This window comes from Brienomyrus brachyistius, unplaced genomic scaffold, assembly GCF_023856365.1.
Source record: "Brienomyrus brachyistius isolate T26 unplaced genomic scaffold, BBRACH_0.4 scaffold35, whole genome shotgun sequence".
Lineage (NCBI taxonomy): Eukaryota > Metazoa > Chordata > Actinopteri > Osteoglossiformes > Mormyridae > Brienomyrus > Brienomyrus brachyistius.
In genome coordinates this window covers 3,218,298-3,242,054 of record NW_026042310.1, presented here as the reverse complement: position 1 = coordinate 3,242,054, position 23,757 = coordinate 3,218,298, and the positions used below count along the sequence as shown (strand labels likewise).

At 46.2% G+C, this 23,757-nt stretch overlaps 2 protein-coding genes across 6 annotated transcripts in view; both read right to left on the bottom strand.

Annotated features, from left to right (window-relative positions):
• Positions 1–2,841, bottom strand: part of LOC125721726 (RNA-binding protein Musashi homolog 2) — a 69,810-nt gene extending 66,969 nt beyond the window's left edge. For 2 of the 5 annotated variants that reach the window (XM_048997758.1, XM_048997760.1), the window contains exons 1-4: positions 2,652–2,841; positions 2,285–2,325; positions 1,839–1,920; positions 1,249–1,333 (exon numbers count right to left, since the gene is read on the bottom strand). In XM_048997758.1, the coding sequence (XP_048853715.1) occupies positions 1,249–1,333; positions 1,839–1,920; positions 2,285–2,325; positions 2,652–2,713 (270 nt within the window). In that variant the 5' untranslated portion in view covers positions 2,714–2,841. The remainder of the gene's footprint in view (positions 1–1,248; positions 1,334–1,838; positions 1,921–2,284; positions 2,326–2,651) is intronic. The other 3 variants (XM_048997761.1, XM_048997762.1, XM_048997759.1) reach the window with 2 other exon arrangements.
• Positions 2,842–8,500: 5,659 nt separating this feature from the next.
• On the bottom strand, positions 8,501–11,025 carry LOC125721671 (A-kinase anchor protein 1, mitochondrial-like). The gene is made up of 9 exons (XM_048997607.1): positions 10,461–11,025; positions 10,203–10,405; positions 10,000–10,126; positions 9,791–9,918; positions 9,535–9,712; positions 9,293–9,443; positions 9,043–9,184; positions 8,904–8,963; positions 8,501–8,824 (listed from the first exon to the last, which is right to left on the bottom strand). Exons 1-9 carry the CDS (start codon positions 11,023–11,025, stop codon positions 8,762–8,764), a joined length of 1,617 nt encoding a protein of 538 aa, XP_048853564.1. The 3' UTR covers positions 8,501–8,761.
• Between the last annotated feature and the right edge of the window lie 12,732 nt (positions 11,026–23,757).

The following is a 23,757-nucleotide window of genomic DNA, read 5'->3' as shown; positions in this document are numbered from 1 at the left end:
CCTTGCACCCTTCAGGACAAAGTAAGCCCCCGCCACCACTGTCAGCAGGTGCTGTTACCGGCACAAACTTCCCGGCAAAATCTGTCATACTTCATCGCAGAAATTCCGCACCAACTTAATTTCCAAACGTGCATCTTCTAAGACCCGTGAATATTTGCCGAATTGGTATAAAGTGTAACGCATCGGCATCTGTACGGGGAGAAATGTCAGGATCGGGTGCAACGCGGGAAAGGAAATTAAATCCCGTTTTACAGGACTGCAATATTTCACGCGTGGTTTTACAACTGAGGGAAAATTCCCACGAATCTCCATCCCACGGCACATGCAAACAAACGTCTAAATCCGTTTAAAATACACAACCCATGTTTCCCTTCGTTTTCGAAATGACGAGGTAGGGTACGTAAAAAATACTAGTCGGATCCTACATAAGGACAGAAATCGAAGCACGGCATATTACCAGCTACCAATGTTCGTTTCTATGTACAAATGAAGACCTATTGTATTATTATTCATAAGAAAGATTAAACTTATCCAGCGGTGTAGAGCATGTAGGCTATTTTAAGGTTCTTCCTTAGAGTGTTAATTTACCAGACCCAGTTTACGCAGCATCTCATACTCCATGAAAGGGATTGTAAACCGTGAAGGGAGCCGCATGTTTCAGGCCGCTGTCCGGGGTTACCGGGCTGCGCCTGGCCGCCGTAGCGGGGATTTAAATCTGCAACCTACTGGCACTGAGCGCGAGAGAGATTTCTAACCCTTTTCGGTAAAGGGGATCATGATGAATTCAATGCCTAGAGCTCAAATGAACTATCACAGAATAAATTGCAACGACACAGAGATTCATGTTGGGTCTGTCCCCTCGGGGGGAAAATCGATTTCTTGTAAAAATGCATTACATTCATTGTTCCCTGTTTAAATAAAATTAAATACAGCGAGATCACAACTCCGGGTTCACACGGTTTTTTTTCCCCTCATTTCGACGAATATGATCTTTCTCCATTTACACGCGACGCCTCATTTGACATCTCCAAACGCGCAGATAAAACACCTTCAGCGTAACAGGGCCGGTCGCGAAGGTCCGAGAAATTCCGGGATTTTTAAGCTGACATGGCCAGACTCCTGTCTGGTATGAAGTGAGTAATTTAATTAACGCCACGGTGCAACCCATCCAGACAAGGGTATAAAGGGCACAATGTATTTAAAACACAGAGCTTACAAATACCACAAGGATAAAATACACCAACGTACCGTTTTTGAGTCCAATTCGTGATGAGGCTGAGCTAAGACTTTATCTACACTGGCGGCGTCTGCAAACGTAACGAAGCCAAATCCTCTGGAAAAAGAAGGGGAGAGAAAGGGACAGAATTTAAAGATCTGAATATGATCCAGTTCAATCAAGGCTGAACATTTCAGACATGCAAAATTATGAGGTCAGGAAAAAAAACTGCCCGGACAGACAGTGTGTTTCCGTAGTACTTTTACATTTTACTCATTCTTGACAACGCAGATAAGCTGCTGAATGCCGGAGCAGTGCTACTTCGTTGATATAGTTTATTTTAAAAAATACATTTCAAATGGGGAAAAGCAATTGTTCAGTGAGCCGGGAAAGCCGACGCTTCCGTCCCACGTCAATGTCAAAGTGGCTGCGCTCGCCAGCTCACTGATGCCGGCCAGCTCGTTTAATTGCTTGTAAAACCACAACGCGGGACCGGGACAAGGATTTTCTGCTGGGCAGCTTAATTAACAGAAAAATGCCATTATGGATGGCACACCGACACGGGCAGTACAGGAGGAAACAAAGTCAGGCGAACAGTGCAAGACAGAAAGGCGGCGATTACCTGGAGCGTTTCGTGGTCGGGTCTCTCATCACCATGCACTCCCTGATTTCCCCGAATTTACCGAAATAGTCCCGGAGGCTGTCTGCGGACAGAAAGAGCGACAGAGGCGGTCAGCGGCGGCTGCCTTTACGGGCAGTTTCAAAAAAGACCCGCGTTGCACACGGGGGTCGAATAGAGGACTCGGGATCATTGGCGATTAATATAACCTTGCGCTCACGGGAAGGTACACAGACACACACATACATACATAGGGATACACATAGGGACAGACACACACAGACACACACACACAGGGACACACACACACTGGCACAGACGCACACTGGCACAGACGCACACTGGCACAGACGCACACTCACCCCGTACCGCAAGTGCCCCGATCGGACTCGATCGATCACAAAACAGCCGGGAACAAACGCACAAACCGGTACACCGCATCCTCTCACCTGGTGACGTTTGCCAGCTGAGGCCACCGATAAACATTTTACTGTAAAGAGAACACACGGCAGAAGTAAGTCCAGATGTCAGATCGGCCATTTTGACGTGTAACTACTTAGAAAAAACGAGCCAAGCAAAGGGAAAGCGGCGACGGTACTCTTTGCAAAAGCTCGCCGAGCGAGCTACCTTAAAAAAGGGGGAGGCCCTACTTCCGAATATAATAAAACAATGCACAGATGTAAACAGGACAGAGAGAGCGGTAACTGTATCCGGAAGAAGAAAGAAGCACAGAGATACATTTGTAACAGTTGTTTAATCCTCTAACTAGTAACAAATAATGCGCAAGAAAAGTGTGGTAATTACGTATTCTCTTACCCCGGGTCGTGCTGCGAATCAGTGGCACTTAGAGACGTGCCCTGGCTCCCATCTCCCTCCATTGCTACCCCAACCACGGCCAGACACTAACAAACACACACACAGGCTGAGCGACAGCAGAGCGGAGCCACCGCTAGGAGAATATCACCGAGCCGGGAATGCGATCGTCACACGTGGGATCAGCTCAGTGCTGTTCCCGCCCCTCCCGTCACTTTCCGCGCCAGTGACGTCAGCGCGGGCGGCCGAACCACGCCCCCTGCTGGCCGCCGCGAGTCACCTAATTACCCCGCATGTGGAGAGCGCTGCGAGTAAAGTAGCCCCGAAGGGATACATCTCCACTCGTAGCTACATTGGCCGATATTGGAGTGGCTTTGGAGTAAATAAATAAGCGCTAAATCTAATGAACACCAAACCAATATAGTTTTAATTCAGTGAAACTAAACTTAAGTTTTTGCTCTCCTAAAGTAGCCTAACTACATGCCTGGCACTCTGCAAATTTTATATATTTATTTTCTTTACTTTCCAAGTCTTACCATTGTCTTAGAGTAATAGAGGCTTCTGTCCAGTTAAACTCACATCTACGTGTATTTTGCCGGAGAGTCTATTCATAATAGAGGCCAAACTGTTCATGTTAGTTCATCGAACTGAAAGTGAATTAAATATCATGAGAAAGATCGTCGTCGTGCAGGAAAATTTGTGTATCGCAACTGAAACTCGCAAAAAACCCGCTGTTTAAGGATACGGACCATACAAGAAACCTCTTAATACAACAATAACGAATATATTTATGTCTGCGCGTCTGTTTCAGTTCTGATGTTGTTTTCGTTTTTTTTACTGTTGAATAAACAGCTATCGGCTAATAATATATTTTAATGGCCTATTCATATGTTTAGTGTATGTCTGAGCTCTTCGATTGTAATTTCTAATATTATAAAGTAACAATTATAAAAGAACAATAACCGCAATAAACATTTGTCAGGGTTGATGAGGATCTACAAAAGCATCGCGTTTTCCTTCTTAACCACTGCGCACCCTAGCGGTGTCGGCGGTGCTGGCAATACAAACAATGCCAGAGCCGCGTGGAAGGTAAAAAAGCGCGAGAAAGATGTCAGCCCTTTGAGTCTCATATGCAACAAGTGAGCGGCAAACACTTGGCGCCCGCTCGGGGCTTCCTGTGGCTTCCTGTGGCCTCGGCTTGGCTGATTCCATCAAAACCCAAAGACAACAGAAGACGTTACCATCACGGTAAACCATATAAAGTTGAGGGTAGTTTGGCTGTATATATAATTTGATTATCTATTATTATAACTATTATTTTGATATGGTGTTAATTTAAAACAGTAAAGTAAATGAATCACATTAAAAAAAAAAACAACTACACATTTGTGCCAAACCTTTCCAGTTCAACATTCCCTGCAGCTCCACAAAACTTTAGCTTTACATCATCAAGCTAAAATGTACGACTAGAGCGTAGGCATACGGGTTAACGTGCAGAAGAGCTAAGTTATCCCGTTCATATGTTCAAAAGGCATGTTCGGACCGGTACTATAACTATGGTAATTATCACTATTATAATAAAGTATTTTAATCATAGTAAATTACGAAAGATACGGCGCACAACACGCAAATATTCCGTTTAGGTCATCTCAGGATTTCAAAGAACTTGATGATGAAATAAATCCCGAGTTTAAAAACGAAATATAAAATTTCCGTGTATGGGCAGGGATTTGAGTCTCAAGTATCTGTACACAGAACGCAGCAGCATTCTGAATATTTGAGCACTTTCTGTGTTATAATATACGGAAGAACGACGGAATATAGCAATAAAGCTGCATTTCCCCCACACAATGAGTATAGGAAAGTGAACAGAGCATTATAGGGTCCAAAGTGTTCCCGCTCTCCCATTAAAATCTGTGCAATTTTAGCCGCCTGCTCCTCCTCGGTCAAACACGCACCTTCCTTGTCTAAAGTTTCATCTTGAATAACTGCTTTAAAACTTCCAACCGAGAGCAGTTGATCACTAATAAACGCCGCCCTCTCCTCTGCTACAATTAGCCTCATTTCACGCGGATGGCCAAGTTAAAACCCACGGACAGTGGGGCATCGTGTCCGCCCGTGTTACAGTGTCCCTTCGTCTTTATTCCTGCCGCCAGCAGGCACTTTAATGTCTGTGCTTTTATTCCGTTTTCTTATTCCTCATGTTCAGAGAGCTGGTCCTTCCTTATGATTAAAGGATGGAGGCCCCGGGACGTCCGGACTGTTTCCAGACATTTCTCTCGTTTAATAGGACTTCTTTGGCTTGTGACGTTAGCCGCCCGTCCCATTAGCGCCTGCGAAACTGAAAGGAGATGCCTGAGGTTCAGCTCCCCGGCCGCAAAGGCACAGCTCAGACGGACAGTGCACCCGGGAGAATGGGCCCGAAAGAGCCACTTCTAACTCACGTGTTAACAAAGAGGCCATCGTTCGTGGTTGCCAACAAAATGTGTTATTGCTTCAATTAAGTCCAGTGTAGTATTTTATATTACAAGCTTTAGTTTTTATAATCTTTAAAAATCACTTAATTACAAACTTAAAGTAACCTCCAAACACAACAGCAACGGGCGGTTCGCGCTAAGCAGCAACAAAATGCAATACTTAGAAATGCGTGTTTATAGAGCAGAATTCTATGAAAAAAAGTGCAACGTTTAATGGCGAGGACTGCGGAGGCGGTATTAGTCTTTTTTATTGGCAGTACGTAAAAGTGCAATTCATACGCTGCAGTGGACAGCGAGCGGATCACGCCCAGGCACGTGAAATGAATCAGCGCGATGCTCACGTTAGGTTCACGTATCGCCAAAACCTGCCTTTATTGAGCAACAAAACATATTTAAGTATGTTTTTAAGAAATATGTATTCGCCCAGGTTTATTGCTGTACATATACAGCATTTAAGTATTCATATATTGATGAGCTTTTCATATAAATATATAGTCAGAAAGAAAACCATATATTTTTAAAAAATCAACAATGTAACTTGGACTCCCTGACTCGTGAAAAACGAACTCGACGTCCTATTGCTAAGATTTCACAAAACTGTAAGATACTTTTTCATGTGAAAAAGATTGATTTACCTTTCAAAACAGCAAGTAAATGTGTTATTGACTCATTTAGTAATGTTTACGCTTTATAATCTAAAAGTGCTTTAATTTAATAACTACAAAAATTGTCAGTTATACAGGCAAAATTCAATCTTCTACTTAATTAACTTTAGCTGAGCATATCAGCATGGAGCCGGTGGATCAGGAATTAAAACCCACACCTAGGCTACCGAGTTACACACAGGTTACAATTTCGCAAATCGCGGATCTTTCATCTGCATCGCGTGAATTATAGTTACATAACACACTGCTAAACCCTACACGGGATTATAAATATTTCAAAGGCACGTTAACGTTATGTCGACGCATCACAATTAAAATTTAAAAATGCTTCTGTTCTACATTTTAGAAAACCATAGTGAATTAATAATAAACACTGTTCGCCAATTACCCAGAGAGGCATAAAACAGGCAACCACTTCAAGATCCAAAAAAACAAAATAAACAGAATGACATATCATACTGTAGACACTGTAAAATTGATGCTTTTTATGGAAATTCATTCAATAACACAGGGATACGGATGTCACAGTGGGAACTGAAATCCCAGCCCCGTACGGGACCCAAACGGGGAAGCGTTTGCAGTGCCAGTTTGGCTTTAGATGTGCGGTGTCTGGTTTAAACTTAAACATTTCACAAGAATTTAAGATGCGCAAAGTAATCAGGTTTCCTCACATCTAATGCCCGAAGGATTCATCTGTAATAACCAAAAACCTTTTAGTGGTTATATAAAACTATTGTCACGATTTCCTTGTACACTTGCTCTGGCATTGTATTATGACAATTAAGTACAATAGAACTGAATGCAACTTTTGGTAAGAGGGTTTACGCCAAGCCGCTTTTAAATTGTCATGCAGCAAATTTCATAACCTGTTGCAGTTCAGGCTCGTTAAACTTTGGGGCGTATTTTACTCACTTAGACTCGGTGAATTTGCATCAGGTTCTAGAGACTGAAGCAGCGCTTGACCCCCCAGTACTACTGTAAAGTGCCCCCATTCAGTACCATTAAAATACTTACCGGAAAATCCAGGAACTAAAGCTGAAACCCACGTGCACCTCTCCCATCCCTGCCTATAAAGCCCTTGATGTATTTTCCGCCCCTAGTGAGTAACAGAGACAGGTTGCCGTTGTCCAGACATGGGATAATGGGCACGGCACAGTCCAGTGTGGCTTAATCACCTAGGTGGTCAAGGAAAAAAGGCGCTTAATTTCACCACACGTCGAACCCCCGCTACTTTGTTTTATATCCAACAGATCGCTGCCGGCGTCGTTAAAAATGAGGGGCGACTCAGTGGCGGCCATGGACGCTTCTGCGTGTCAAAGACACCGTTTGTAGGTGTGCCGGAAACCCAGAAAAATTACTTAGTTCTAATAGTGGAGAGGAAAAAGAAGTAAACTTTTACAAGATGTTAAATGATCAGGAAAGTCTTGGTGACCCCGGTCGCCCACACTGAAATGCGGAGTACGACAGGGTGCCCAAGGGGACAGTCTTCGGTCCCCTTACCCCGTCACTTTCCCATCCACCTTCCACTTTCACTGCGCGAGGATTTCAGGGGCTCCTGGAAAAAAAACCTGAATGTGGAAAAGACCCCAGGCGATGCATTGGTCAGGACGAACCTATGCAATGGCTCCCAACTTCTACCCTAAACAGACCAGGTTTTACCTCACGAGTCAACCGGAGGGGACAGGGGGAGTGTTACCATGGAGACTGGCGAGGGACATTAGAGTGACACTTGACAGGACAGCGAGCGACAAAGACGACGCGCTGGGGGGCTTCCCTCCGGGTTACTAACAGAAAGGAACAACACGCCGTAGTCACTTATCACATTAATTATAGGACAAGTTGCATATAGTATTGTAAATACATATAGGCCTATGACGAGTTACATGTAGTGCGTTCAATGTTTTCCTAATGGACAGGATGCGTGAATCATATTGTGTTAAAATTTGCCGCTTGTAGTTTCTTTACGTCGTTAAGACGCCACACTCGCCAATAAAATACCATATTACATCTCACGCCAATAGACGCAATTCGATGTTAAGGCGTCAAAAATATATACCCCGCAAAATTTCAAAAGGCGTCTGCACAGGATCCGTCGCACCCATAACCTGTTTTTTTTTAAGCTTTTAGCCGTCACTGTTTGACCCTGCCCAGGCTGTATACTATACGACTCCCTTTAAAACACTAACCTGTGCCGCGAAGATGAATCGCGGGCTCCACCTGCAGATTGGGCAACAGCTGGTACTTAACGCCGCACCTATACGATCAGCCGCAAATCAAAGACTTGACATCATACGCCACCCAGTGGCAATAATGCAGCTGTTCAGTCTCAGTAGCGGCTATTGAATCCGCGCGTGGAAGGAGGTAACCTGCTACAAATTCTACCCCCCCCCCCCCCACAACAACATGTGTATTACACTTAAAATTACTGGGAACCCAAGAATTCAGCTGAACTGGTCTTAATGGGCAGCAGTGGTATGGGGGTTCCGTCTCCAGAAGCGGACCAGAGAATCCAGCATTGGAAGATTTAAGGCCCTTGGAGGCAGGGAGGCATCCCACTCTTCCGAAGTGGACGGCGGCCCAGGCGGACTCTGACAGATCACAGGTGCCACCCCAGAGGGCAACGTTTGAGTCCATTTAACGAGGAACCGACCGACTCCCCACTCCATTAAATGGCCATTTCCTTGCCATTAAAAGAATTAACCAAGGCGGCTCAAGGGTTTAAATACCTTTATTTATATAATCTAATCCGACACATTTAGACCCTGGGCAGGAGAGTCAATACTTCATTATAAAACCCCATTACTATTTATGCAAGCAGGCTATAAAAAAAAGCTGTTCTGCTCAACAGCTGAATTCAGAAGTTCAGCACCACCTAAGGAACAATCCTGGGGGGGGGGGCAGCTGAAAATCAGGCGTCACTGGTGTGGTGGTCCAGGGAACCTCCTCGGTACATCCTGGAGGTATCCACAGGCTAGGCGTTCTCCACCCAGGAGCAGAACCCTTCGTCAGCCAACATTCGGTTGACAGACACCAGCTGCAGGAAGACTTCGGTAGTGATTTCCTACCCCACCCCTAGGAGTCACTGTGCAGCTTAGTAGCAGGAAATTCCATACCTGATTCCCAATCTTCCAAATCTGGACCAGCGGAAGACCACTGCTGTGGTACCTTGTGACCTAGAAGGCATGAGGATGAAGCAGCGTCGGGCCTTTGTGTAGGACAAGAGCCTCCTTTCGTGCCAAGAGCACATCTCACCTGTGCTACAAGAGTCAACCCCCTCGTAATTTCCTCCAGCCACAAGGCTGCCTCTGTGGAGAAGCTGTCTGTTGTTGGTAGGGGGGCCAGATTCTCCAGCAGCACTTCCGCTCCTTGAAACGGCAAGGCCACGAAGTCTGACCTAGAGGGGCGTTTCGGGACATGAACGTTACAGTAAGAGCAGAGGTAGTGCATCGGTATGTCCACAAGGGGGAGTCATCGAGCTGAAAGGGGGGGAAAGCCATTCAACCTTATCTGGCGAAGCGTGTCCACCTTGACCTTCTCGTAGCCACCATAGTCCACATACCGGACTTCCACTTGGGTGGGGTCGTCACAAAGGGCAGAGACCTGTGCTCTCCTCCAGGAGCCCTCCACCCCAGGGGCAGCACAGAGGGTCCCAGCTTGGGGGGGCAAGGGGCAGCAAGTCAACAGTGCATGTCAACACCGGGGGGCACCATACCACCTTTCTCAGAGGGCACACAAGGAGCTCACCCTGAATGTGGGGGTGCAGGTATGGCACCCCCCGCTGGGCGTAGCACAGGTACATTCGCTCTTCGAGGTTGCGCAAGGAATGATGGGAAGGATGCGTGTGCTGCTGGATGAACAGGTGACCTGCAGAAACCACCTTCACTACGATGACCTCAATGGCCACACCCTCTGGCAGCACCACCTAGTGGGGATTGGGGGGGGGGCGTATGGTCTGTATCGGTGCCACTCTGATCCAGGCACCCCCAGCAGTCACCCTTACCCAGCTTATTGGGGCCAGTGTGGGCTGGGTGAGGGCAGGATCAAGAGCATTACTCTGATTGGTCAGGTCCAGGTCTGCAAACTTCTCTCCAATCAGCTTCAGGGCTCTGTCAACCTGCACCCTGGAACCTGGTATTTCATAGGCGGGACACTGACACCTCCACACCCCATAGGGCAAACAGGCTGAGCCGGGGGGGGGGGGTGACTCACCTTCGATATGGCAGATCTGAACATCCCGACTTGGAGAAGTTCGGAACACATAGATTTTTGCCCCAGAGCGCCGTTTCAGGAAGCTGACGGCTCGACCTTTTTGCCCGATCAGGCGGCCAACGAGATGCTGGGAATGAGAGTGAAGGGACCATTCAGCTTCTGGGAGTGACCTTGGCAAATCTACCCACCCCACCTCCACTCACCCTGGGCACTGCCACCTCCCACTCTACCAGGTCTGTGTCTCGGGGGGCTGGGCGGGAACACAGGGGGACTGCTGCCTGAATCCTGCCCCACCATGGGGCACTTTTCAGGCACTGCTGGAGACAGCATGGGGCCCCAGCCACACACCCCCTCAGTCCTGGGACTAGGTCCTGAGACAGTTGCTTCTGCTGCCAGCACCACTGGGCTCAAGGGTGACATTTCACTCCTTGACCTTTGGGGAGCATCAGGAGGACCCTCACTCTCGTTCTCCATCTCCCTGACCACCTCCACGGGGGCAGGTAGTGTCATACCCGATTTCCTGCTACCACCCCTCTCCTGGTCCTGTTCTTGCACGTCCTGCGTATCACCTCCTGCTGCATCTCCTTCACGACTGTGGACCAGAGGCCCCTCACTGGTACAACATACACCTTCACCTGGCTCGAAGTTCCCCGGGTGGCCTGATGGGGGCACCACCTCAAGACAAAGATGTTGCTGCTCTGACTGCTGCAGAACAAAGTTGCCTGGTCCAAGTTCAATCCAAGAGCCCTCCGCAGAAGAGCCAGATTTCCATCCCGGTGTCACCTGGCCTTCCGGTTCTGGTCTCTTCAGAACTTTGGATGAGCCTTGAATGGACTCCAGCATGGAAAAATCCTCATCAGGCTGCCTGAGGGAGTTGACTCCTCCTCCCTCCCCAGGCTGGAACTCCTTCATGTCCCTGTCCTGATGGGACTTGGATCTCTTCCTGCAGGAATACCACCAGCCAGCCAGCAGCACCAAGAGCCCCGGTAGGGCACAGGTGAGGAGGGGGCGCAGACTGGAAACCATGTTCCTCAGGTCCTGACACTACCCCTGGGAAGGCAGGTGCAAGCCAGCAGTCAGCAGGGAACCAACACTGAGATTTCATTAATTGTCACACTCTTTGTTAAAACGCGTGTGGAAAAACCGCCGCTAGGCCCGACACACCGGTAGCCTAATTTAGTACAGGTTCATGAAAAAGACGAATAATCCCTTCACGTTTTGACACTTCCGATTACATAAAAATACCACCGAAGTTCGAGAAATTGTTCAGCCACGAGGCTGCTAATAATTAGCGGTCATCGCGGAAAGCGGCAGCACCTGGCCGCTCAAACCACGTGTAACGAGGTGTGGACGCCGCAGGCAGCCCCGGAAATTAAGAGAGGACAAGCTGCCGCCAGAGCCGTCAGCCCGCTGGGTGTGATATGAACAGGCGGCTTGTTTCCAGCCTCACAAGAGCCATTCGAAATGTACAGCCCCACGAGATCTTTATAGGTCCGGTCCGAATATCACAACCACAAATTTCAGTGCGAGTCTGCGTATAATCGCTCTTAACCACCGGACTACCCGTCACTCCCTCCTAAAAAGCTATTCCTCTTTAAATTAAAAATCACCGGTAAGTATTAACGAAGCCTCAACCGAACACATAAAGGTACTGACCTATTTTAAGTCGGGCTTTTTTTGTTAATTTACAACACAATCATTCTAATTACACTAATGAGTATGCTGACTTACTGCGTAGATACGCTCACCCCCCCCCCGTACTAAGAAAAAAGACAAAGGGGTCAGCATTTATACCCCACGCGGATCACGTGATCCGCACACGTGTCGCGCGCCCGGACGCCTCACGTGCATGGCCAGCCACGCGCCACCACCCCCTGCAGCGCTAATTATTCTGCCATATAGTTATGCGCCCTTCACCTACACAACAGCGTGACCTGGAAAAAGTCTGTAGTGATTTTCCAACACAAGCCCACACAGCCCACTTAGTGATTGAAATAAATCACACGCAAGTCATACTAAAATGTAATTATACAACCGTGCTCCTAGGGTAAAAGTTTAAATGCAGCTTTGTTTGTTTGTTTACTATGCAGGAGCTTTTGAAGATGTGTAACATTCGGCAAAGAAGGATAACCCGCTTCTTACTGCAGAAAAACAGCGTTTGTCAGACGGGGTACAGGGAGACGAAGGTACCGTCCCACATCATGAAACTGTGGCAGCAGCGATATTCCCGCGCAGTGCCGTGCGGATGGTTTCGATGGTGTCCGAGGAGGAGGAGGGGGTCACCCATGATAAATTTAGCGTGATCGTCAGTGATCGGTGAAATACGCCGATTGGGCGGAAGCCCGGTAAGACTTACGTTATATAACAAGTTCCCCCACTGCCCGGAATCCCATCTCTGACACCTGACCGCCCGCTGTAACCACACCAGGCTGTCCGATCCATCGCCGTTACCTTCAGCAAGACACCTAAATCCCCTTTCCTCTCTCGGTGAAGAGAAATCACAGCTCCATAAATAGATTAGGGCAGAAAGGATATATTTCATGCAGTAGCTTAAAAGGAATACAATGTTACACTTCCTCTCAAAGCCGTATGTCTGATCCCTCAGAAAATTGTTCCCTGTGGAAAAGCCTAGTTAGGGTGCGGGTATTTTTCATTTGGTTAGTGTCAGATATTGCCAACACGACAAGTCAAATGAAAGAATACAAATGGAAGAGGGCAACATCACAGACAGTCCTTGATATGTTTTGCTATAAAAAAAAAAATTAAATCGATTAATTTGCATATTAATAAAATGTACTGAGAATTCTGGTGAAAGGCACTGGATTTGTGTGATTTTTTGCCAATTAATTCCAAATACTTCAAATAAAAATGAACATGTACATACTGACACACTTATTCATCAAAAGAAATACAAAGTTTATTTCATTCATTTATGTAAAAAAACTAATTTTTCTCATAAGTTGCCCATCCTTTTAGAGTCTTTAACATGGTATCCCCATTTATTTTTCGACCCCCTCCCCATGGCAAAGACGATGACCTCGCCTGAACGTGACATCCTGACATTCCCAACGTGCTCCAGCAGGTGGCACTGCACACCCGCAGTAATTCCGCATGCTGTGCTGCTGAAAGGCAGCTCACAGGACACTGAAGTCACATGGGGGGGGCATTCCAGATGATGGGATTGGTAGCCTGCTTTGATTGGTGCGTGACGGATGCTACTGTGATTTTATTGGTGGACTGGATTTGGGTGTGATCTAATTGGTTTACGTTGGTTGTTACTGGGCTGTGTTGTAATAGTCTGATTAGAAAGTTAGACTATTGGATGATTTGAATGGTGGCAAGCAGGGGTTACTCACTTTTTGGGGGGTATGCAACAACAATTTTGGTGTCCCCCCCCCCCAAGAAAAGGTATAAAAAAACATGCCCATTTTACAGTTCAACAAAAAGTAAACAACCAGCTTAATGACTCTGCATACATATTGCACTTGAATCACATGTCTATCTGATGCAGTCTTACCAGTAATCATAACAAATCAGTTAGCTGAGTTTGTATTATGGTCAGAGCAGAATACAGTCGTATCACTTCCATCCGACTTTCTGTCAGCCATGTGTTAGCCAGCTATCCATGAACGCTGATTACACGATCAGCTGCCGGTCCGAGCGACGTTAACGACACGTTTCATTCACGATGCACTTTAATCAAACGGCTTCTTAATCCTTGCCTATAGCCTGTGTGCATCAGTAAGAAATCGCAATGCAGTTTCAGCTTGTCTAACCCAAGTCAGCTATAGCCAGCAGCAGCACCATATAGCCGAGTTTTCTGTGACGCTCATAGCCTGATCCCTGGGCACAAGCTCACACACAAGTGACATTTGTTTCCATCACAGTTCATACCTGTTACTGTCCTTCACCCGCATCAGCATTTTTTGCCGCATCCCCCCGCATGCCTCCCCATTTTCTTTTTCTCTCTTTCTGCCTTGAGCACCTGATAACTTTTTTGCTCTCTCCATCCTTCCGCAAGTAGACGCCCCACCACGTCAATGAGCGACAGGCTACTGCCATTCTGGCTACTACTAAATAGACACTCAGCAGCCCCCCCCCCCCCCCCCCCCAAGCACTGAGGAAAGTAACGGAGACGGTGCCCATCACAGCAACATCGCTGCTCATAACATCTACTGCCAGTGGCCAGGCCTTACGTTTCTTAAACGTTTTAAACAGCATATTTAGAGCATGGTCATGAGATAAAAGCACAAGACCAGTTTTATAACACAGATGTCAATGATATATTTTTTTGTCCCTCCCTTGTTTTGAGGTCTCCCCCCCCCCCCGGCGGTGTGCCCATATGCACCACATATACTGCATACCCTATTTTTGTGGGTGATAGAAGCCAGGAATGCAGGAGTATGACGACTAAAGTATAAATATAGCAGAGGAAATACATGAAGAGCCAGTAAAAACCAACATCCTTCCTCAAAATGTTAAAAAAAGGGAAGTTCAGATAAATACGTCACAAATTTGATGACTTGTGACTCGACTCGGCTGAGGGAAAGACTTGGACTTGATTTGGACTTGAGGGTAAACACTCAAGAAATGGATCCGACTTGGACCCTAGGACTCCAGTAGACTTGAAGTTATAGTCCTCATCTGGACATTACTATAACATAAATTTTTATCATTTCAGTGCATATTAAATCTTTGCTGTCCGCGGTTATAATTAGCTGAATGCAAGGTCTTCTGAGATAGTATGCTGGAAAGATGCATCGCACCCTGCATATACACGTATGTAAAAACTGTGTGAGGACAACCATGACAGAGTGGACACTCTCTTTTCAACCTACCTCTTCCTGTGAAGAATGTCACCTACAACATACTGTAGCGGGTTTTGGCTGCAGCAAGTTTTATTAAAAAAAAAAAAAAAAAAGTCATCGTTAGTGTTACATGGCTCACAACTTAACTTGGACTAACAAATATGAGGACTCAACAGCGAAAATGATGGAATGACTCGGACTCAATTTGGACTTGAGGGCAAATGACTTGAGACTTGACTCAGACTGCAATGTTTTGACTGAAGACTTGACTCAGACTCACCAAGGAATGACTTCGTTCAATCCCTGTGAAAAGGTTCAAAGATTAGCTTGTTAACAATGCTAAGAAGATACTGGTGTTTTGCAACCTTCACACAAACTCTGCTCATAAAACATCATCTCTGTCCAGAACCGTAGTTCCTGTCTTATGCGACATTATTAAAAATAGTCCAATGCATTCAAATTATGACACATTCAACCACAGACCCCTATTTATCTGTTACAAAAAGCACCATGACCAATGTTAAATGTTAATCTCCTCTGAAAGGTTTTACAGCTCAGCAGCTTATGTGATTTATGTGAAATGAACCCAAAATGACGACATAAAAGTATTGGCTGGCCAGGCCAGGCTATGGTCAAGCCTTAGAGCCGGTTAGAAATGCGTGTCCCCTCTGATGTGGAAAAATCTTGTCAAATTAGTTGGTCCCCTTTGTCTCCTTGGCGAGCAAAGCAAACATGCAATTGACGTGAAGCAAAGCGAAAAGTAGGAGCAGGAAGAAGAAAATTCTTGTACGTCCTGCCCCTTTCTCAGTGATTATAGAGTAAACTACATATGGCCATATACATAAACTAACATACAAAATAAACTGCAAACACTATCACTCCATCTTCATTATTCATTCATAAGTTCATAAGATCTTATCATTTTTTCTCCGTAAAGTTTCTTAAATTGATCAATAGTTGAACGTTTTTTCAAATCATCATCCAATTTATTATCAGCTGCTGTTCCCGAGGTAGACGTTCTCACAGGAGTTATGTAAAAGAGGCTTCCTCTGCCAACCCCCATGGGCCCTGCAGGCAAATTTGGGGGTGGTAACACTAGACCACAGACTAACCAGAGTCGTCTTGCTGAAGTTCTTCAGCCAAGATATCAGACAAGATCCTCCTGTTGAACTCCTTAAGATGTCATCTAGTGTGCTAACATCAGACATGAGTTAGGCAGATCAGGCAGAAATTAATTTCCGCGGGGGTGTATGGCTAGGCAGTTTAGGGCTCTGTGCCTCTGAGCTAAAGGTTACTGGTTCAAATCCCAACTTCAGCAGATTAGTCATGTGTCAGTTGGGCCTTTGAGGCCCCTAACTCCTCAAAATACAGCCAGATAAATAGGTGCCAGATAGATAGCTGACCCTACGCTCAGATTGCAGGCTTCACTATCAACTGTATGTATGTGTGCAGATCCGAAAGGAGAGCATGATGGGATATGTGAAAAGAAGCATTCCGAGGTGCCAGTACTCATATGTGCACCAACTGCAACCAAAGCAGCATCATCAGAAGAGATCACTGACATGGGGCAGTTACAGGGTCTGAGTAACCAGGAGGTGGCCTGTCCTAAACCTGGAGGGATGGACTGAGGTGTCGACACGAGGACATGGTCACTTCAGGAGATCCAGTGGCGGTCAGACTTCGCAAAGCGTGCAAGAACGATTACCATCACTGTACACACTCATTTCATGTGTGTAACATCACCCCCAGAATCCGGAAGTGAGGGGGTGACAGGAAGTGTGTCGTGGGTAAGCGCCAGACACACTTGGTAAGTTAAAGCAAATCCCCCCCCCCCGACACACACAGAAGCCCGCCTGGTACAGTACGCAGCCGACAAATCATGGCAGGTAAAGTGTGCTTTGGCTCTGGGGCACTGAGCTTGTCTGTAACAGTGGTTTAATTTGCGGTGTGTCAGGTAGATTTTGTGATGCGTATCACAGAAATAACTCACAGAAATAATAAAAAAAAAAACGTTTTTTGAGAAACAGCCAGCTATTGTAAAATGTGTAAAAAATGGGTATTTCGTGTAACACTTGTCAACAAAAACTACTAATGGTTGTCGTTTGTGAACTTTTAAGTGTTGATGTAAGAAATGCACTCAGATTCTGCTGCCACTTTTAAATGGTCATTTTTATGCTAAATCGATAGTGTATCATTCCTTATAAAGAATGTATGAGCATATTCCATAGTCATTTAGGATTATTTTTTTATTCCCAAACATTTTTAGGACTTTAAAGAAGGGTGCAAAGTACTATAAGTGTGTTTTGGCAGAGTTTACAGGCTGGTCATTGTTTGAACATGTAGAAACAAGGTCCTGCTCTGTCTCTCTCTTTGATACGGAAAAATGATACCAAGGCCACTGGAGTCCCAGTATGCTGGCTGACGTCCACTGGACCCTTCAGAGGGATGGTTCTGAGGCCAAGTAGAACAGAAAATCATACTTTTCTACCTTGTAGATGAGTCACTGGCAACATGCGCATACACTGTAAATATACGTGTAACGTAAGGTTTAATTACATGTCACTCAAAATCCTTGCTTCAAAAGTAAATTCTGATATTTAAATTCAGCGCAAATAAATACTATAAAATTCACCTATTCTGATTTGTGGAACAAAAAGAAAGTAACAATTTGTCGACCAGTGTAATGTGGGGAGGGGGGTGAGTCTGGTAAGTCAAACGCGAGTTTATTCCTTTTGTGTTTGTTGTCATGAGTAAAGATGCCTGAAGTCCCCCAGAGGGGAAGAATCAAACTGAGAGTGGTTTCGTTTATACGGTCAGCTGTCTCTCTGACTGGCAGTGATGATCAGAACGGGGGGGGGGTAATTAGTTGAAACAGACACATGTTACTGATGTATAACTACAGAACACTCACTTACACAGACACACACCTCACATCTGCATCCAGCCTGTCGAAATACACACTCAAACGCACCCCTTAGACTGACACCAATGTATGGAAAATAAGAGGCTTAGGAATCACGTTAGTTTGGATATAATTGGATATAATTTTGCCTTTTATGAGGTTGGGGGACGGCATGGTGGTGCCGTGGTTAGCACTGTTGCCTCACACCTCTGGGACCCAGGTTCGAGTCTCCACCTGGGTCACATGAGTGTGGAGTTTGCATGTTCTCCCCATGTCGTCGTGGGGTTTCCTCCGGGTACTCCGGTTCGCCCCCCCCAAAGTCCAGACATACTGAGGCTAATTGGACTTGCTAAATTGCCCATAGGTGTGCATGTGTGAGTGGATGGTGTGTGAGTGTGCCCTGCAATGGGCTGGCCCCCCATCCTGGGTTGTTTCCTGCCTCGTGCCCATTGCTTCCAGGATAGGCTCCGGACCCCCCGCGACCCAGTAGGATAAGCGGTTTGGAAAATAGACGGATGAATAAGGTTGTATTTGTGTGGATTTTATTATTTGTAGCATTAATTAATTTGTGATTGTTCGTCACAGCATTCTTAATGATCCTCCAAAAGTTACCCCCACCCCCATGAGTATAATTGGGAGTAATACTGGGAAACTTCCCCAAATGGGGGTGGGCAGCAGGATGGGGGAAGGACAGAGCCAGTGAAATCGAAAGTGGCCTAATTTATGCACCAGATTCTGGTGACTTAACGCTGTTTGGTGCCCCGCCCCTCACAGGCATGGATTCCTGGATCTTACATGCTCTCCTCTTGGCTGGGCTGGTGATACACAGGTCCAATGCTGGGGTCACCTCCGAGGACGATGAAGACTACAATAGCGACAACAGCGGCGACATCAGCAATGAAATCGAATCACCAAACACCACCAGTGTCACCAACCTCACTACCGTTCTCACCACCAGCCTCGAGGCCACTCCCCCTAAGCATAGCCCCACCCCCAACCTGAGCCCTCAGGGTAAGTTGCACACTGGCTGGCTGCTGCTGGCTCTGGGAATCGTGCTGCTGTTCTGTACGGCGCTGCTGGTGTCCACCATCACGCTGGCCTGCCAGGTCCGGAACCTCCAGGACCAGCTCAGCTCAGTCTGGCCAGCCCACCCGGCCGGTGTAAATGCCGACATGATTAGGGTCGGAAAGGCCACCGAGGTGATGGAGACCGAGATGGAAAAGATGGAGGAGGCCGAGAACAGGGCGGAGAAAACGCTTCGCGTAGAGGCTGATGCCCAGGAGACAGAGGCTGCCGCCGTCGTCCCCACAGCTCCCCCTGCTGACCCCTCCTCAGTCTGCATCCTGAATGTCTGACCTGAGAGCCACCTGCTGACACGACGTCACACCGCTAACAGCGCTAACAGGCTGAGGGTCAAGGCTTCTGTTTAATTTGACTGAAGGGACAGTCACTGCTTTTGGACTTTGTTTAGACTCTGGGGAGTAGAGGAAGGCCAAAGTAATGCTGCCCCTCCACAGGATAAAGCATGAGAAACTGTTTTCATCTGCCTCAGCCCGAATTATACTCTTCATTATTAATATCATCTTTCTTACTTTGAAGGCAAAGATTTTTAATCTTTAACTCAATGGTTCTTAAACTATGGTATGTGAGCCCCCCCTAGCGGTAGATGGAGGTATTTCTTTTAGTGACATCGCCCAAAATGTTGATAGACAGAGAGCCTGATATTTTTTGAGGAGGTACATCAAGTTTGAGAGCCACTGCTTTAACCGTTTATGAAATAGCTAGCAGTCGTATGCAGGAAAAAAAATTAGCCCTTAAAGTTACAACGGCCGTTTCCCTCCGAAGATTTCAAGCATCAGCATGTGAGCATTTGTTCTGTAATAATACTGCCACCTGCTGGTCTTTAAAAGCTTTAATTACAAATTATACCGTAAGCAGGATTTGTTTTAACTTTGAATAAAATACTACAAAAGTATTAATGTCTGCTGTTTCATTTACGGAAGCATCTGCAGGGCAAGTCAGTTGCCGTTCAGCGGACGCAGGCCACGTCACCTCTGCTGGACCTTAAGATTTGTAGCCACCCACTTATCAGGCTCAAGGGACTGTCTGACTTCCTGGGGGGGCACAGTGACCCACAAATTCAGGATCCAACAGTGACAGTGATATTATCCAACCATATTACAGTCATACAATCATATTATGGGCTGGCACAGTATTTTTTTTCCCTCTGCTCACCACCACCCCCCTCTTCGGAGGACAACTTTATTTTAAATCAAAGTTACAGTGTAAAGATATTCAGTGTGGCCACTCCGAACTCACCCGCCCTACTACTGTGATTATACAAAAAATAAACAAAAATCAAAGGGGGAGGAGGACACAGAAACAACAATCGTAACGATAACAGACATTAATCACCAAGGCCGGCATGGTGGTGCAGTGGTTATCACTGTTGCCTCCCACCTCTGGGACCCGGGTTCGTCATGGCTCCATGTGTGTGGAGTTTACATGTTCTCCCCACGTCATTGTGAGGTTCCGTCCAGGTACTCTGGTTTGCATCCGTGGGTGTACCCCGTGAGGGGATTTCTCATCCTCAAGCCTCGTTAATTACATCAACTGTGTCTTATTAAGATCAGACACTTCAAAATGAGCATCAGCAAAAAAGATTGTTACAGTTCAAACATACAGCAAAGGCATTTGGCAAAATTAGCCTATGAATTTCAGCGTAGGTCAAATGTACTTGCATAAAAATAAACAAAGGAGTGTCCCAGCAAAAATAACATAAATAAACATCCACGTCAAAAAAATTATGTGCCAGATATATCAGGTAAGTGTCAGTAATAAGTTTGCTACATTTAAAAAATCTTCCCCCTAAGATGAATGTATGCCAGGTATCACACAGGGCAAATGTATATGCATAACAGAAATCTAAGGGAGTGTCCCAGCTTCAAACCTACATAAAAGCATTATAGGTACTCCACCCGAATTAAAAAATGTGCCAGATTCATCAAATAAGCATCACCAATAAGTCTGCTGGGTTTTAAGCATAGTCTCCCCAGGTGAATCTGTGCCTGGTTTCACATAAGTAAAATGAATATGCATAATAGCTTCAAACCTGGTTACATTCTATGAGTGCGCCTTCAATAGGACCATGTGCCACGTACCTCAAATAAGCAACAACAAATACTTCGCTAGGTTTCTAACATAGTCGCCCCAAGGGGAAACACAGCACAAACGTATATGCATAATATAAATGTAAAGAATTGTGTCAGCTTTAAACATACTCGGATACAATAGAGTAATTCTCCTGGAATAGAAACAAGTGTCACACTTATCAAATAAGCTTGTTGTCCAATATGCTCTTCTCGTTTGCCTTTTTTTTCCATTTTCCCCTTTATGAAACATAATTTACATAAAAATTTTGTACAGTTTCTGTACATTTTTATTTTGGATGCTTAAGATTTATTTAAAGTAAGGAAAATTCCATCCATCCATCCATTTTCCAAACCGCTTATCCTACTGGGTCGCGGGGGGTCCGGAGCCTATGGGCACCAGGCAGGGAACAACCCAGGATGGGGGGCCAGCCCATCGCAGGGCACACTCACACACCAGTCACTCATGCATGCACACCTACGGGCAATTTCGCAACTCCAATTAGCCTCAGCATGTTTTTGGACTGTGGGGGGAAGCCGGAGTACCCGGAGGAAACCCCACGACGACATGGGGAGAACATGCAAACTCCACACACATGTGACCCAGGCGGAGACTCGAACCCGGGTCCCAGAGGTGTGAGGCAACAGTGCTAACCACTGCACCACCATGCCTCCCCCTGATTCTAAATATATAACATAAAAAAACAAGATAAATGTACGATTTTCTTAATTCATGAATATGTATACTTTTATTTGTCATTTAAATGCGTTAATGTCAGTGTAATATATCACAGCAATTTTTATTATTCCTGCATGTAAATTACGATTAAATGCATTAATTGTGAATGAACATCGTACTTTTATTTTGACACAATAAGCGGAAATAGAAAAGGGAAGTCTACCCCTCATTACTGCCAGCGTGGCAGCATCGCTGCCTTTAAAGAACATAACCTACAATGTACCGTAGCGGGTCTGTGCTGCAACCAGTTAATCACTAAACAATCTGACGCACAAGTTACATGACTCACAACGCAACTTGGATTCGAAATCCAAATCTGATGACTTGTGACTTGACAGCTAAAATGAAGGAGAGACTCGGACTCACCTTGGAATTGAGGGTAAATGACTCGAGACTTGACTCAGACTGCAATGTTTTGACTGAAGATTTGACTCAGACTCACCAAGGAATGACTTCGTTCAATCCCTGTGAAAAAGTTCAAAGATTAGCTTGTTAACAATGCTAAGAAGATACTGGAGGGTGTTTTGCAACCCTCACACCAACTCTGCTCATAAAACATCATCTCTGTCCAGAACCGTAGTTCCTGTTTGATGCCACATTGTTAAAAATAGTCAAGGCATCCAAACTATGACACATCCAACCACAGACCCCTATGCATCTATTGCAAAAAAGCACCAAGACCATTATTAGAGTTTAATCTCCTTTGAAAGGTTTTACAACTGAGCAGCTCTTGTGATTAATATGAAATGAACCAAAAATCACACAACATGAAAACATGGGCTGGCCAAGCAAGGCTATGCATGAGTTTCGTATCCTAGTAACATTCTGAGATCAGAAACTTCATTTCCCATAAGGCTGTTGAAATTGGACCGCAAACTCCCTTAGGTATCTGTTGCAGTCTTCCATATTAAAACTGAAATGTGTGAATTGCCTTTCTGTGTATGTGTATCACAGAGGGTGGGGTCGGCCTGAATGCTGGGACGTGGCCAGCGAGGACATGGAGCTGAAGATGTTGAGGTTTGTGGTGATGCTGAATTGGCTGTGGAGGTGGGGGGTGTCACCCAGACAAAGACCCCACACCCGCCCACCCCTGTGCAGGTAGGTGTCAGTCAGCGCACACAGGAACATCACAATCAGTTCTGCTTCCTTCCTGGGAGGGTGGAGTGGGATCACGGGAAGGACACCACCGGTTACCCTCTGGAACCTCAGCCTCGCTGTCCCGCTAAGATAAACCACCAGGCTCCTTCTGAACATCTGCCTGCTGTTTGTCAGGTTCAGGAGGAGAGAAAAGATCGTTTGCATGTGTTTGCAAGACAGGAGAGGGAAGGTGGGTGGAAACAAACAGATGGAGGTTCTATAAGGTTCTGAGGACCTGGCGTACCGTCGCAAAGGGTTCTGCAGACCTGCCAGGCCCACTGGAGCCAAATCCGGGGACAGAGGTGGTGAAGAGTGAAGAGTTAATGTAGGCAGACTGTGCAGAGCAAGGGGAGCAGTGGGGGCCCGACACTGATCAGCTTACAGCCAGAGGATTAAGCTGAATCGCCAGCAGGGGGCGTAGTGCTTAAAGCGACACAAATTAGGTTTGGCCTGTTTCTTTAACCATCACGCTGCCTCTCTATCTGCAGGCATTGGCCCGAATAAAGTGTAGGAGGGCTGGATGACGGTGGGGGGGTGGGTTCATTCGGCGAGTACACATCTACAGTGTGTGTGTGTGTGTGTGTGATTAACGAGGCCACAGACAGTGGACGGGACACTGCAACACAACCTGACCTCCAGTTAATCTGGCATGTGACGCTTGAACGTGACGCTGCAGCTCTGTGGATCCTGTCACAGACAAGGCCAGAGCTTGGAGTCTCCTCATTGGCGAGCTGACGTCACCTCCCGTCACGGTCTCACAGGAAGTCACAGCTCTGCATCAGTTACTGCTCCTGAGGTAGACGTTCTCGCAGGAGGTGTGTAAAAGTTGCACTTCCCCTGCAAACCCCCATGGGCCCTGCAAACAGATTTCGGGGGTGGGGGGTGGTTATAGATATCAGACGGGATGCTCCTGTTGAACTCATAAAGATGTCATCTATTGTGCAAACATCAGGTGCCATGATAACAGATCAGGCAGAAATAGATTTCTGAGAGGGGGGGGTGGGGGTAGAAATGTACACACTA

Coding starts and splice junctions, on each gene's coding strand:
- LOC125721671 (XM_048997607.1), bottom strand. CDS start 11,025: ATGGTTTCCAGTCTGCGCCCCCTCCTCACCTGTGCCCTACCGGGGCTC. Junction 10,127..10,202: donor GGGAGGTGGCAGTGCCCAGG/GTGAGTGGAGGT, acceptor TCTCATTCCCAG/CATCTCGTTGGCCGCCTGAT. Junction 8,964..9,042: donor GGTTGACTCTTGTAGCACAG/GTGAGATGTGCT, acceptor CATGCCTTCTAG/GTCACAAGGTACCACAGCAG.